This window comes from Glycine soja, chromosome 17, assembly GCF_004193775.1.
Source record: "Glycine soja cultivar W05 chromosome 17, ASM419377v2, whole genome shotgun sequence".
In the NCBI taxonomy this organism is placed as follows: domain Eukaryota; kingdom Viridiplantae; phylum Streptophyta; class Magnoliopsida; order Fabales; family Fabaceae; genus Glycine; species Glycine soja.
The window spans coordinates 40,088,836-40,103,592 of record NC_041018.1 but is presented as its reverse complement, the minus strand read 5'-3'; the positions used below and the strand labels follow the sequence as shown (position 1 = coordinate 40,103,592).

Sequence of the window (14,757 nt, the reverse complement as noted above, 5' to 3'; positions counted from 1 at the left end):
ATAATATCAAATAAAAATATATATTTTGAAAGTCATAACAAAAAAAAAGATAATTGATTTTAATTAAATTGTTTTTTTAGCCTTTTCTGGTTTTATTTTTGGTTAAAATGATTTTAATCTATATATTCTAAAAGTAAATATTTTGATTTTTTTGTATTTTAAAGAATTAGTGAATTTTATCCACTTAAAATACTAGAATGAGAGACAAAAGTTATATATTATAAAAATAATATTTATTATGGATAAAATCATCTTTTTAAAATACAAGGACAAAACTTAATTATAATGAAATATTGAAATTCCTAAAATGCATTTTACCCAGAATAAAATAGAGAGTAGGATGGAAATGACCGAGAAAAGTCCAATATTGCCTTCTGAACCGTTGCACGATGGTCAATGACCCTGGTGAATGAATTATTTAAGATTTCCTAGGACTTTCGAAGAAAGTAAAATTAAAAAAAAAAAAAAAAGTGTTTAATGTAAAACCAATAATACAGTAATTATTTAATGAAGCTTGGTTGACTGAAAAATGTTATTTTTATATAATAGCAGGTAACTCAAATATTAATAGAATAGTATAAGATTCCTGTGTTGGTATTATATGAAAGATTTAATGAGAAAAATCATATTTAATCTTTATCGTTTGTAAAATTATCTTATATCGACGAAAGCCATACACCATGAGATTAATATTTTATTCAGTAAGAATTGAAAGACACTTGTTATATCCGATGGAGAAAAAAAATAACAACAAATTTAGAATTCAAGAATTTATGTGAAATAATTTGATAGTAAAAGTAAAAGGTATAAAAATAAAATGTTTTTTGGTAAGTAGTAGTCCTACAAATCATGGGGCGGGGTCAATGAATTTGTGTAATATTTCTGTTGGGGAATGAATGGAGTGGGATCACATGAACATGAACATGAACATGAAGATTGAAGATGATGAATCTTTGGAAGAAGCATTCTGCATCCATCTATCATTATTATATTATCTGATTTTGACTTGTGGAGAGAGATACAAATAACGCTATTGTCGGCGGAGATCCATATGCATATGGAATAGAAACAAGGTGGTACAGATCCACCTTCTAATTATTCTGCGTAAATTTCACGCATCCATTGCACGAGCCCAATCTGTGGGTTCAAGTCCAACTCCTCTTTTCTTCTAAAAAAATGTCACTCTACTCCAGTATCAAATTGGCTTATCAAATTGGCTTCTCTTCTGTCTTTTTTTTTTTTATGTTATTTTGATGTTGTTCTAGTCATTTTAAAAATTATGTTTTCAAAACGATGTCATTTTAAATCAAAATTACGTCATTTTGAAGGGACAATAAAGAAGCCAGATCTACTCTACTCTCTCCCTCCAATTTTTTGTTGTTGTCATTTTAACCTTTTTTAAAGAGAGATTTTTTTTTTCCAGCCAGAATTATAAAAATAGATTTATTTTTTTGGTAGATCTTCTAAAGATATAGAGAAACTAATACATTAACATTTATTTTTTATATTTTTTTAAATAAAAAAATTAAGTGAATTGAATTTTAAAAGATCATTAGAACAAATTTCGTTATAAATAGAAAATGAATCATGTTCTTACCAATTTCTCTCCTCATCAAACCTATAATGCCACCTTCCCTTTGTTCTGAGTTTTATCTCCGGTGAGGGATGGAGTATCCTCCAATGTTAAAATAAGTAAAAGCTTGAGATGTATATGGTGAGATAAATGAAACTTTCTCTTTTCTTGACATTTGTCTTACAATGACAATGACTACCAAGTTGGTAATGGTCAAGTAGTCATCGTCATCCATTACGAACGTGTGTGATCTTTTGGTTAAAACTGACTACTTGATGGACCTCTTAGAGTGCATATTTATTCAAATTTTTTTAAAAAAATCTAACTTTGGATTGAGGTGATTTGCTTCAACAAGTTGGACTTTTGAATCACAATCTAAAACACTACCTCGTTAATCAATTAATTAATATTTGAGTATACCAAAATTATATATTGACATAGTACAAAAATTAGTGAATTTCAATATAAAAATATGTGAATTCTATAGTTCTATTTCTTTCTATACAATAAATACAATTCTAAAATACAATCGGTTAGTCAAGAGTGGTAGTTAATTGGTAACTCGACGCTTCATGTAGCTAGCTCATTGTTATGGGGTGTATTCCCTCGAATATTTACTAGGACTGGTGCACTCCTTGTGTACTTGTTTAGATACTTTCCACCAAGGAGTTTGATTATCTACAATCCTCTTTGTAACTGTAATAATGATATGCAATTCATAAATGTATGTAGATTCCTGTTAACAAAATGAATAATGGTTGCCAACAAACCAAAGAGACCAATGGCTCCACAAATGGCAAATAGGCCAAAGAAAGGTTGAGAGCCTAGTTGTTCATTTTGTATTTTGCTGCCTGTTGATCCACAATGGGTTTGCCCTTCTCCACTTTCTATGGCTTTTAGGGTTGCTCGAGATATGTCAATTGCTAAACTTGAGCCTTTTGGGAATGCCTGCATCAATGAGGTAGAATATAAATATCTCATTTAGAAGTAATTTTTATTTGACTAACCGATTGTTAAAATAAAGTGTACCATGAGACTATTAGGATCTTATATAGATTTTTATCATGTTAGCTTAATAATGGACCTTTATGTGCCTAAAAAATATCCTTTATACCATGATTAGTTGGTCTTATATATGTGACTCACTATTAAAAAAAGAATTGGAACAATTGAATGAATATGTATAGTATTACTTGTTATCTTATCAATTATTAGATCTACTCCTTCCTGAAAAGTCAGAAATTCAAGGTGAAAAATGAAGTTGACCCTTCAATAAAACTTAAATTATTTTAAAATATGTAATTTTCTCTATAGATTTTAATGGTAGATTATTAGTACAATCAGTAACATAATTCTTTGCTTTCACTAAGGGGTTCTACTTCATTGAGGTGTTGTAATTCTTTTGGTATCTACATTCGATTCATATGAATAAAAAAAAATGTTTTCTAACATCTTGTCTCTCCTAAATTTCAATAATCTATTATGGTATTTTGCGTAAAATTATGGTCAAAAACTCAAGTTATTATTATGTAGCAAGTTTTCAATCTAACATGCAGGTTGACATTTGTAGGGAAATGAGAAGAGAAACTCACAAAGCCTAATCCACCAAGCTTCAAGGTAGGTACTACTTTGATGTAGCTCTTGCAATAAGTAGCTAAGAAGACATCAGCATGAGGGACAATGGTAGAAGAAGCCACAATTTCTTTGTTCTCAAAGGCTCTTGGGAAATCATGGATGGAGTCAAATCTCAGGGTTGAATTTGAGTTCATCAACTAAGTAATGGACCAAAAAAGTGTTCTTGTTGCAGCCTATGATTGCGTTTGTCCCCAGCAGTGTTTGTATATCTGGCACAGATGGTTCAAGATGGGACACTGTCATCATGGATGAAAGACTCGCAGTAAAACTTGAAGTCACTATGAGAATAGCAAATAACCAAGGTGCTAGCACAGCTCGAGCCAAGTTGCTCTTCACAGGTTCTCCTACATATAAGAAAATATTCAAGAGTTTAATTTTGATAGACTGAAACAATTAGAATTGGTTCTTGATATGGCTTAATTACTACAAAAGTTAACAACTTTCAATTACATGATAATTCATGACAAGAAAACTCTATAAAAAAAACCTTTACAATATCAGTATGTTCCAATTAACATTCAAAGTACTACATAAGAATTCACTTCATTAAGGAATATTGAATGAATAAAAAATGTTATTCTAGTACAAATGATTTGCAATGGTATTACAAATGACCTTTTAATCAACCACTAGAGGGATGACTACATGAGTTTGAGAGAAAAAAAGAAGTTTGTTTTCCTTACTGCATTATTTGTTTCTACAACCAGCACGATATCAGTATATATAATGAGGCCATATTTAATTAATGTTTCAGCCATGCCACAATGCCAATTTGATGAAATTCTAAGAAACACATAATGAAGTTTAGAGCTTAATTAGCGTGACTTACTGTGTACAAAGAATAATGTGGTGACAGAAAACCAGAGAATGGCCCGAAGACTCTTCAACTCTGAATTGTTTTCACCTTCAATGAACCATATTACAAATGCTATGAACAGGTGCATCACCGCCATCAACATCCACATTTCTTTTGTAAAAGCGTCCATGAACATCCAGGTTTCTTTGGATCTATCTGCCTTTACTTTCACCACCATGGCTATACCAGATTCAACATACGGATGAGAGAATTCCGCAAATGCATATCTATGTTCCACCACTTGAATATCTCCAACAGCAGCATCAAGGTCCTGCATTAGAAACACACATTATGATAAAATAATTAATTTTGTTCCTACACAATTATGGACTTGATATTGGGATAAATTTCACAATAAGCAGCACAAAAGAAAATAAGAAGGTAAAATGGATTAAGTTTATCTCTTACATTGAAATTAGCATATGCATAAATTAAAATTAGCTTTAGGAGAAGTGAAATGAAAGAGATTCCACAAATTAACTGAGCTAATTTTAACTAATGAAAGAAGTTAATTCATTTTTCTTTCTTATTTTCTTCTTTTAAAAGTGTTTATTGAGAAATTTATCTAAACAGAATCTCAATTAGCATAGATAATGACTTTACCTTATTGTTCACTTGTTCAACTATTTGATCATAAGAGCCATAGAATGGAACAAAAACAAAAGGCAGGTGATAAGGCCGGCGCTTAACAACTGATTCAAAGACATTGATAGAGAAACCTGTGAATTGGGTTTCATTCAGTCTCTTATCATGACTCACATTCACAAACTGAGGGCATGGATCAATTGCTGGAACCCCAATTTTCAAAGGCCTTCCTTCAGTGCTATTGTAAGCCCAACCTTTTGGAACTGTTTTCAACCCACCAGGCCAATCCACAGAACCTAAAAGCACTCTAGCAGAACCAACACTAATTGTTGTTGTTGTGTTCACCACCACATGCTCAACAAGGTTCTCACTGAAATCATACCTCAATGACCAATATGCTAACTCTTTGTAACCTTTTCCAATAACATTTGACAGTCTTAAAGGTTGGTGGTTCCAATAACATTCTGTCCTTGAAGCTTATCTTCCCACCAAGACCCTCATGATCACTACGTAAAATATTTCCTGATAAGGAAAAAAAAGTTCCCTTGTGATTTCTTCAATGCATGAGCAATGGTCCAAACAGCAACATAGGCCCTAAGAGCAAAGATACTTGGTAACTGGGAGTTTTCCTCTTCAGGGTATTCCAATCCGAACTTCCTCCCAAACACAAATTTGAAACGTTTGAACGTTTCACTCGTTTCCATGAAGTTGGTTTTGCACCCCATAATACCTTGCATGTTAAACATGATAGAAGAATCCAATGAATCAAGATGAGTAGCTACATCATCAGTGATGATCCACTCCGACCCTTCTTCCATCATTCACATTTGCCTTACCTTCTCAAATAGCAATGTGGAAAACTCTAAGGAAGATTGAATAAGCAAGAACACCCTATTGCTCTTGTTCTTGAGCCTTACAAGTTCTTGTTCTATGTAGTTTTCTATTGGGTTTGAAAGAGTGATTATTATTGAAGGAAAAGCAACATAGTGGTCTATTTCAGCATTAACTAGACTGAGAGAATATGAGAGTCTTGTTAATATTTCTGAATGAGAGGCAAAGAAGTTGCTGTGTTCGTAAATTGCTGTGACTTTTCTCCAATTGAATTCGTGTATGATGGATGAAGTGCATGTGAAGGGTGACATCGTGGTTCATTTGGATGAAGTGTGAATGGGATTGGTGTTGTTTCTGGACTAGCTGTTGAGGTTAGAGATATGATGGGGACATCCTTGGAGTCTTCATCAATTGAGTGGAATAACGTTGTTGCATCGAGTTTTGTTCCTATGACAACTTGCACTTTCTTGCTGTTTGCAAGATCTATGTGTAGTTGCATGAAAAAAATGGAGAAAATGAAAAACAAAATTATTTCTTGAATAAATTGGTTGAAGGCTATACACACTATTCAGTTACTAAAAACAAAATGATACTTATTCCTTCACTGCCTGTAGTGAGATACAAAGACAAGATAGGAGCTGGGGGTGATATTATGTGACACAAAAAAGAGAGAGACAGAACAAGGAAAAAAATGAGATTAAAAAAGTGATCGAGATACAAGTTTATGAATAAATATTTTTTAATTTGGAGGAAATTACTTTTACACCCTCACATTCACAAGGCAGCATCTCGCACTCTTTAACATATTTCTTCTAACTTGCATAATTTTTAAGTTATTTTTATTCTTCATATTAGAAGTTATAACTTGCATATTTGTTTAAGTTGTTTTTTATTTTTTAATTAAAAATTTCATTAATATAAGACAGTTTAATACTGCCTGGTTAAGAAAATGTACAATTAACACCAATTTTAAAAAATATTTATAAGGGGTATACTAAATTAATCATTTGAAAAGGAAATTACACTAATTTAGAAAGAAAAAAAAAAGCCTTGAAAAAAGAAGATAAAAATTTGTCTTTTAGCTAATGGACGCTTTAGATTTTTCAACAGACTGCTATAATTTTCTTAAAAATGGTCTGTACTCCATGGAGATTTTGTGTTTACTTTATCAAAATAATTTTAATTATATGTCGTAAAAACCAAGAATTTTTTTCTTCTAATGTTTAAACTCTTGTTGCTTTCAAAGTTGAAATAAATAGTAATTTTTTTATCATTTAAATAATATGCTTTTTTCAGCATATTATTTAAGTAGTAATTTAGGTGTGTTTGTTTTATCTAAATTCTACTTACACATTGAACGTCAATCTCACTTTCACAAATCATTGGAGGTTAATGTGAACAATCGGAATATAAAATTACAGTCTTAGACATGAGTAATTCTTAGAAACAGTTCATTTATTAACAATCAGTCTATTCTTATTTATTAGTCTCAAATACTTAATGCATCATAACTAAGAAAAATAATTATTTCCATTGAAAGTGATAAATATGACCCAAATTAAAAGTGATATTTATTCTATTTTATAAGACGTAATTCACAATATTTTTGTATTAATTATTTTGTACTATAATATTTCTAATTAATTGCATTGGTAAATAATTTAAAAAAAGAGAAGAATATTAACGACAAAGATAAAATAGTGTTAGAAAAAATATATAAATTTGCATGGCATTGACATTTGTGGCACTTTAGATTTTAATCTTTATAGTTGCATTATTTTTATGTTTTGGTATGTTGACACTATTTTATGTTTTGATTTTTATATTTACACAATTTTTATGTTTTAGTCCTTATAATAACACATTCTTTATGTTTTAATCCCTATGAACACATTTTCCCGTTCTTCTTTCTCCTTTGTCTTCTACTCTCCTCTCTCTATTTCTTTCTTTTCTTTTACCTCATCAATAGTTCTGTCCTCCTTTAATCTTGCAGGTTTTGTTTCTTTTTAAAGACATGCTTCTTGGACATGATAAGGTAGCCTATGACTAGTGATTTATATTGACACTCCTTGTAGTGGTTGACCAAAACATAAGATAGTACAATTGAAAAACTAAATGTAAGGCACAACACGCATCAATATCATGTCAGTGTCAGTCAGTCACACTAAATTACATTAACTTTTTCCTTTTAACAATAAAGACCAAAATAGATTTGAACTTGCTTGTATGGGGACTAATATATATGGTTTTGAAATATATATATATATATATAAACTAAAAAATAAAGTTTGTGCAAATATAACAGCAATCAAGTAATTAAATCTAATTAAAGTTAGTTTCATCAAATAACTTTAACCATTTACTTATTATTGTATGATTAAAATTAAATTTTCTCACAACAAATTTGGTAATTAAGGAGAGAGAGAAAAAAGGTAGTGTTGTAATATGTAAATAAGAAGACTAGTTGTGCCAAAAAGATGTAAAGAATATGAAATGAAGAAATTGAACGTTACCAGCTGCCAACATAGTAGGAGATGGGTTCCGATGAGTAATATTATTGAAGTTCAAGGCAAGCTTATAGCAACTTTGGCGATTTACATCTTCAATTGCAACTTCCATTGCTGTCTTCTGCTCCTTTCCCACACGAGAACTCAAGTCTATGATTGCTCCAATGTTCACAACAATCTTGGAGTTCAATATTATTGGGCACTCTATGTTGCTCCCTTTTATTTCATAATCATTTGCATAAGCAATAGCTTCTTACCACACTAACAGAAGCAGAAGTACTCCCAACAATAACGGAAACCGAGACATGGAATTGTTCAAACTTGAGGAAAAAAGTTGAACTATTGCTTTCAGCTATCTATGATCTATCCATAATTATGTTCATATTTATATATGGGGGGGGGGGGGGGGGGGGGGGGGGGGTGTAATTAAATGACATATGATTAGAGAATAAGAACATTATTATAAAGTAGCATGTGTTAGTCCAAGTCTTCTGCTTTTGGATAATATCTTCTGAATAAAAACATCTATTGCGTATAAACGTAATCACTATTGTAGACTTTTCAAGAAAAAAAAGTATATAAATATGAACTTCAAAATTTCATCTACTTATTTTAAAGATTTGACTTCTGAATTCAGACAAGAGAATTGTTGGATTGGTCTTGAAACTTTGCCTTCTTCTCTGCTTCCCGATTTTTTCTTTCTTTGGCTGGAGTCCGAGTAAACGAGAAAACATCATTATTCATTGATTCTATTACAAGGAGTTAGGGTGTGTTTGAGAAAATGTTGGTTTTTGAACGTAACCCACGTTTTCTCCAACCCATCAAGATACTCACTTCTCTGGTTGAAGCTTTGGAAAATGTGACAGTTGTTTGCAAGGCTACAAACAATAAATCAAACACGCATTTAATCCTTAACAAATATCATGAAAATACTAGTTAAAAAAATAGTGAGATTCATTAAACGATTTTAATCATTTAAAAAAACAATATATTTTTAATAAAAAAAACTACTTTTATTTATGTAATCAATGTCGTTGTATCAACATGTGTTAGTCCAAGCAGAGGAAGCTTAAATCTCTTGAGCATTTGATCTTGGATTAGATATTGACATTGATGTGAATGATAAAAGTATTCTAGAAAGAAATTATGATCTTATGAGAAATTAGTCTCGCTCACTTGCTAAAAAGGGGAATGAATGCTCTCGAGGGAAGGGAAAATAAAACAGTGTTTGCTTATAAAAATTTTGACACTATTATTGTATCTTTTTAATAATAGAACTCTCTCTTAATGGTGGCCCAGTTAGCAATATATTTGCAATTGTTTTCTTTAAAAGACTTACTCCCAAATAAGAATTAAACCTCATTAAGTAGTTCTTGGACTCAATTGATTTGCTAATTAATAATATTAAAATCCAAACAATTTAGTTATTTCTTAATAGTTTTTGTGGATAGGTTAAAAGAGAATAGACTTTCATTCTGTTTGATAATTGATATTTTAAAAAAGAAAAGAAAACACAACATTAAAATTGACTCGTTGTTTTTTGGTAGAGAAAATTGATTCGTTAAGAGAATGTAATAGACATAACTATTTCTATTATATTTTTTTCAAGTGCAAAATACCATGGAAGCTTTATTAAAAAAAGTTGTTCTAAAAAAGTGCTATAAGATCCTCGCCATGATGTTCTCTCAATTTTATCCTTTATAATATATCAAATTAGCAATTCATTTAGGCTTAAATACATTTTTTTTCATTTTTGTTTTTGCAAAAAAAAATATTTTAATCCTTACAAAATATATTTATTTTATTTTTAAGGGCTATCTTTTTTTTTTTTGAAACAAAGAAAACACTAAAACACTTTAAGGATAAAAAACATAATAAATAAATTTTATAAGGACTAAAACAAAAAAAATAAAAAAAATGCTAAATTACAAAAAAAAAAAAAGTATTTAAGTCATTCATTACTCCACTTGTTGGCTTGTTCTTTCCTTGTCCCATGGTCTTTACATGATAAATTTAGTACAGTTATGCTCCTGTAAAGCCTTTTTCAACTAGGGATAAATTTTATTATTGTTAGTTATGCTCCACTAAATTTGGAAGGTTCCTATCTTCCTTTATACTTTAGCTTTTCCTTCGTGGCACCAGATCATTCAACTACATGAACAGCCATTGATTCAGAATTATGCTACTCTTGGACAGACAAAGATGAACCCTCGTTAAGAAGGGGCAGGGGTCCAGCCCTCATAAGTCATAGATAACCAACCACGAACCATCCAATTCCAAATTGCATACAGGAGAATCAAAGTCCATGGAACACTTTTGCAGGGCACTGGAACAGAAGAGGTCACCACTAAAGCTTTGCAAGAGATTCTACTTGTTCCATGTGTAGGACAGTGAATGAGTTTCACAAATTTTAAAATCAGCATACCAACCACACTGATAAGCAAGATACTTGGAGATTCTCCCAAATAGAATGGAATTTCAATAAATGGACAAAAACACAAATCTTACAAAAGATGGGTTACAAGGATTTACAGCAGGCAGACAAAAAAAAACTAGATATCAGTTACAATAATACAACCAAAGCATAGACCAAAAACAATCTTTTCAGTTGACTGCATTATTTTTAATTCAATGAATACCCAGGAAGTCACTTCCTATCCTAAAACTGTATACATAAAAGAGAAGTGACTCATTATTGAAGAGCCAACTGAGCTTTTATCCTTGATCGAATTTTTTGCAGAACTGTCTGTAATCGGTTTTGTTGGCGATATTGTGAAAGACTAGTTATGAAGTCTTCACCTTTGGCAGCTTCACCACTGTCTGAAGTTTCACGGCTAGCAAGCAGCAAGGGAGCCACCTCAGGCAAGAAATCAATACCCGCCAGGTGCTGTGCCCATTTGTAAGGACGTGCAGTTCTATCACCATTGAACATTATAGCATTCCCGACACAGAGCTTAGCTGACTGCATCACCATACAAATAAAAACAAATGGCATATAAATGCAATGGTGATAGAATAAATGAAAGTTGCACATAGAGACAAATGAAGTACACATCAACATGTAAACAATATGCCCAAACCTGGTGAGGAAGCTCGAGACCTGTGTCATCTGGGAATAAATCGCTTAAGATGTCATTCTCAGAACCAATATTAGATGCTTCGTTTCCAACACATATAATATTCAACTGCATCAAGTACTCAAACTTTAGAGAAATGAGTTTTGCAGACTCAAGATCAGTAACCTCATCATCATACACATGGAGATTGACAGTAAGTGGGTGAATTTGAAATATTCCTGCCTGGTCAAGGCTCTCCTTGCCTTGAAACCTCCTTGGCCTTTTACTCTGTCTCTGACCATCTTCATCAGGTTCATTGTTTTCCAATTTAGGACTCTCCACAGTGGTGGAAATGCCTAAGTGATAAAACCACAACATAGTGAATCCCTAGACTTTCTATTTTGGGTCAGAGGAAAAATAAATATGAAATTTGAAGGGGAATCTGAATTAACATATTCAATTGCTTACACAACACTGAAGTTAAGTGATGTATACCAAACACATTGAGAAAGATGTGAAATATTAAATCCAAAGTAACATGGAGTGAAGACCATTAACAATCACAATAGTACTTTAAATCTAGCAATAAACTTCTTTCCCTTTACTCATTATCCAGTGATTAGTGTTGAAACTATTTATATAACATATTTTGCAGCAACTAATATTCCAGAAAATATATAGGAGTGATATTCAGGGTTTGAAGTTGAAACATCAATACTGAAGTTTATAGTCCTGCAACAGCAGATACACTGAAGCTGCAATAGTACTGGATATTGGATAACATAAATTCCAATCAATAAAATGCTAAAATTGACAAATTAACACTCAATTACCAGTGTCCTTGTGAGCTAGATGGTGGGAAAAAGCTTGAGCATCTTTGACACTTCCTATAATCTCCACATCAATAGATTCTCCAAACGCCTCCTTTTGAGCCAACAACTGTGAGTAAATCACATAAAGAGGTGGTGGAAGCAACTCTGCTGTATGATGCCGCTTTAGTTTCTTAGTATGCTGAACTCCTAGTTGATTTTGCACCGGCAACGATGCTTTCTTAAGAGACTTGAGATGTGAAGGGAGGCTAGATAAGAACTTCTTTCGGTTTGCAATTGTATCCAGAAGGGTTTTCCTTTTCTGTTCCAGTTTGTCATGAAGTTTGCAAAGCTCTTTGCGCTGATACAAAATTGTAAATATAAAGTATAAGAAAATTTATCACTATTCACAAGAAAACTCAAAAAAGGCAAATTACTACTGCAAGCTGTAAAAATAAATAAACAGGACAAAGAACATCCCAACTTTAACATAGTAGGTCTGGATGCTCATTAAATGACTGACCTAAATGTCCACACTCATTTGGCAGGAAAATACAAATAGAAGTTGCTCTCAAACCCTTTGTGAACAAAGTATCAAATCAAGTATCTACAATCTTAATATATTTGTATTATGAGTATTCAGACATACTCCATATACTCCTCTCAAATACAGAGAGACATATTGACACAAGGCCAACATCTATTTACCCTCAAATCCTTCTTTTGAAAAACAACTAGTTTATCAATACAAAACTTGAGCCAGAAGCAGAAGCATCCATGACCACAATAGTACAATTTAACATTTACAAACACCTGAAAATTAAATAGTTCCACTGTTTCTTTCTGTTCTTTAATTGGACAAAAAACAACTTCCATTATACTTAGACAAAGGTAAATCCTGAGGACATATATTTCATTTTCCCATGAGTACATACAAGGTTTTAAACCGCAGTCTTGATTTTGACATTAACATCAAGGTTTTTAAGATGTTTGTGACCTCAGCATGACCACAATGATGGCCACATCTGCTGCATTTATTTTATCCAATCGCAACGAGACCTTGACCGCAATTGTGGCTGCATTTATCCACAACTTACCACTCCAACGAAACCGTGACCACAATTTAAAACCTTCCTAACTCCTAATGTTTCAACATCTAGTAAGTAACAAACTCTGACTCAATAAACAGAAGCAAATGCGATTCTGACTCACCTGAAAGAGCTCGAAATTGAGCCTCTTAAGCACGAGATTATGCTCACTGTGATTGGACAAAACGGAATCCTTCATATCCTGCGGCGCGCCGCGAAAAAACTCTTCCTCCGACACCACTTCAATATCAGGATACTTCGACTTGAAATCGTTACACACCTTTATCGCTTTCACGAATTGACTCTTCTCATAACTCAGGTTCTGAAGCTTCTGTGTGGTGAGTTCCAGAGGCACCTTCGCACGCTCCGTTTCCGTTCTTGCGCGCTCCTCCTCCAGCAAGATCGAGCGATTTGCCTGAAAAAAAAAAAACAGTGAAAGGCGCGTTAGAAAATCCTTTACGATGTTACATTGCAGAAAGAAGGAAAGGAGGAAACGTCACGGGTTCAATCTCCCGTGATAACAAAAACTAACTAACAATTAACATTTTTCCGATAAAAAATAAAAAGAGCGATTCGCCTGAAAAAAGCGAAACGCGCGTTGTCGCATTGCGGAAAATAGAAAACGAAACCCTAGCGAGTGAGGGAACCTGGCGGAGAGTGACGAAGTGGAGGAACGTTTGAGTGAGGAGCTCTCGGAGTCGGAGAGTGAGGAGTGGTTTGGGTTTTGCCTGGTTCTTCAGAGAGAGAATCTCGGCTACGATGTTCTCTATTGAAGCTTTTGTGTTACGCAACGTTTCGTGCGGAGAATCCTCCTCCGAATCGCGTTGCCGTGAGGAAGAATGAGAAAACGATTGCTCGTCGCCGTTTGAGACCGGAACGACAACCGCCTCCTCCGTCGTATCGCCGTCTTCCATTGTTGTTCTTGCAGCGATAACTGCTTCCGCGCAATGAGTGTGTTTCGGGTCTCTCAGTAGGGGCGCGTTCTATTGGATGAATATTGATTAGGTATTTAGAACTGAACTAAATCCAGCTTAAGAACCAAAACTCATTCAAAATATTGAAAACCCCTGAAAAATTTATGGTTATTAATTATTTTGGTTTGATTTTTTTTATTTTCCAAATTTCACGGATTGATTGAATTAAACCAAATCAAATGAGATCGCATCACAAATATTTTTAGAAATTATTGTTAGCATTAGTATTTTATTATTTGATATTTACTTTTTAAGTTTTTCATGATGGGAAGAAAGAAAATATTATGAATACTGTTTTACTTATTTTTTAAGTTTAATTGTTGGAACTTAAAAATAATTATTATGTATTGGTTTGACTTTTAAGTTAAATATTTTATTAGTTAAGTTGAATGATTATTATTTAAGGATTATTTATCTTGAAAAATTATTATTTTACTTTAAGTTTAATTGTTGAAATTAGTGTTGATTGTTTATGTTGTTGATTGTTAAATTAGTTATTATTTAAATTTTGTTTAATTAATAAAAAAATTTATAAAACATTTTATAATAGTTACGAGCCTAATTTTTAACTTGTAAAAATCAATCTGAACTAGATCGTAAAAAATGATTTGGTTTGATTCAGTTTGGAATTTATAAATAATTTAAATTAAAATAAATTGAATGACACTTAATTTTTTTATTTGATTCGACCTAAATGTAAGCCAGCATCGTACTAAACGGCACCATGAATACCCTAATATTGATCGAATTGTAGTACGTAAGTGTGAATTTACTTGATAATTTAATATTTATTTAAGAGCAAAATTCTTATAATTGATTTTTTTTTATAAAAAAAATTAGGTC

The 14,757-nt window shown here is 32.2% G+C and overlaps 2 protein-coding genes across 2 annotated transcripts; both read right to left on the bottom strand.

Moving 5' to 3' along the window:
- Positions 1-3,313: 3,313 nt before the first annotated feature.
- Positions 3,314-5,467, bottom strand: LOC114391758 (glutamate receptor 3.5-like). Its single transcript, XM_028352711.1, has 4 exons — positions 5,260-5,467; positions 4,668-5,062; positions 4,038-4,335; positions 3,314-3,552 (listed from the first exon to the last, which is right to left on the bottom strand). Exons 1-4 carry the CDS (start codon positions 5,465-5,467, stop codon positions 3,314-3,316), a joined length of 1,140 nt encoding a protein of 379 aa, XP_028208512.1.
- Positions 5,468-10,441: 4,974 nt separating this feature from the next.
- On the bottom strand, positions 10,442-13,951 carry LOC114393934 (THO complex subunit 5B-like). Its single transcript, XM_028355439.1, has 5 exons — positions 13,588-13,951; positions 13,065-13,355; positions 11,877-12,213; positions 11,068-11,399; positions 10,442-10,949 (listed from the first exon to the last, which is right to left on the bottom strand). Exons 1-5 carry the CDS (start codon positions 13,852-13,854, stop codon positions 10,680-10,682), a joined length of 1,497 nt encoding a protein of 498 aa, XP_028211240.1. The 5' UTR covers positions 13,855-13,951; the 3' UTR covers positions 10,442-10,679.
- Positions 13,952-14,757: the final 806 nt, after the last annotated feature.

Excerpts from the sequence above, each read along its gene's own strand:
- LOC114391758 (XM_028352711.1), bottom strand. The coding sequence starts at position 5,467 with ATGGAAGAAGGGTCGGAGTGGATCATCACTGATGATGTAGCTACTCAT. Across the intron at positions 4,336-4,667 it reads TTGAACAAGTGAACAATAAG|GACCTTGATGCTGCTGTTGG; the intron begins GTAAAGTCATTA and ends TTTCTAATGCAG. Across the intron at positions 3,553-4,037 it reads CACATTATTCTTTGTACACA|GAGAACCTGTGAAGAGCAAC; the intron begins GTAAGTCACGCT and ends TCTTATATGTAG.
- LOC114393934 (XM_028355439.1), bottom strand. The coding sequence starts at position 13,854 with ATGGAAGACGGCGATACGACGGAGGAGGCGGTTGTCGTTCCGGTCTCA. Across the intron at positions 13,356-13,587 it reads ACTTCGTCACTCTCCGCCAG|GCAAATCGCTCGATCTTGCT; the intron begins GTTCCCTCACTC and ends TTTTTTTTTCAG. Across the intron at positions 12,214-13,064 it reads TCAATTTCGAGCTCTTTCAG|CGCAAAGAGCTTTGCAAACT; the intron begins GTGAGTCAGAAT and ends ATTTTGTATCAG.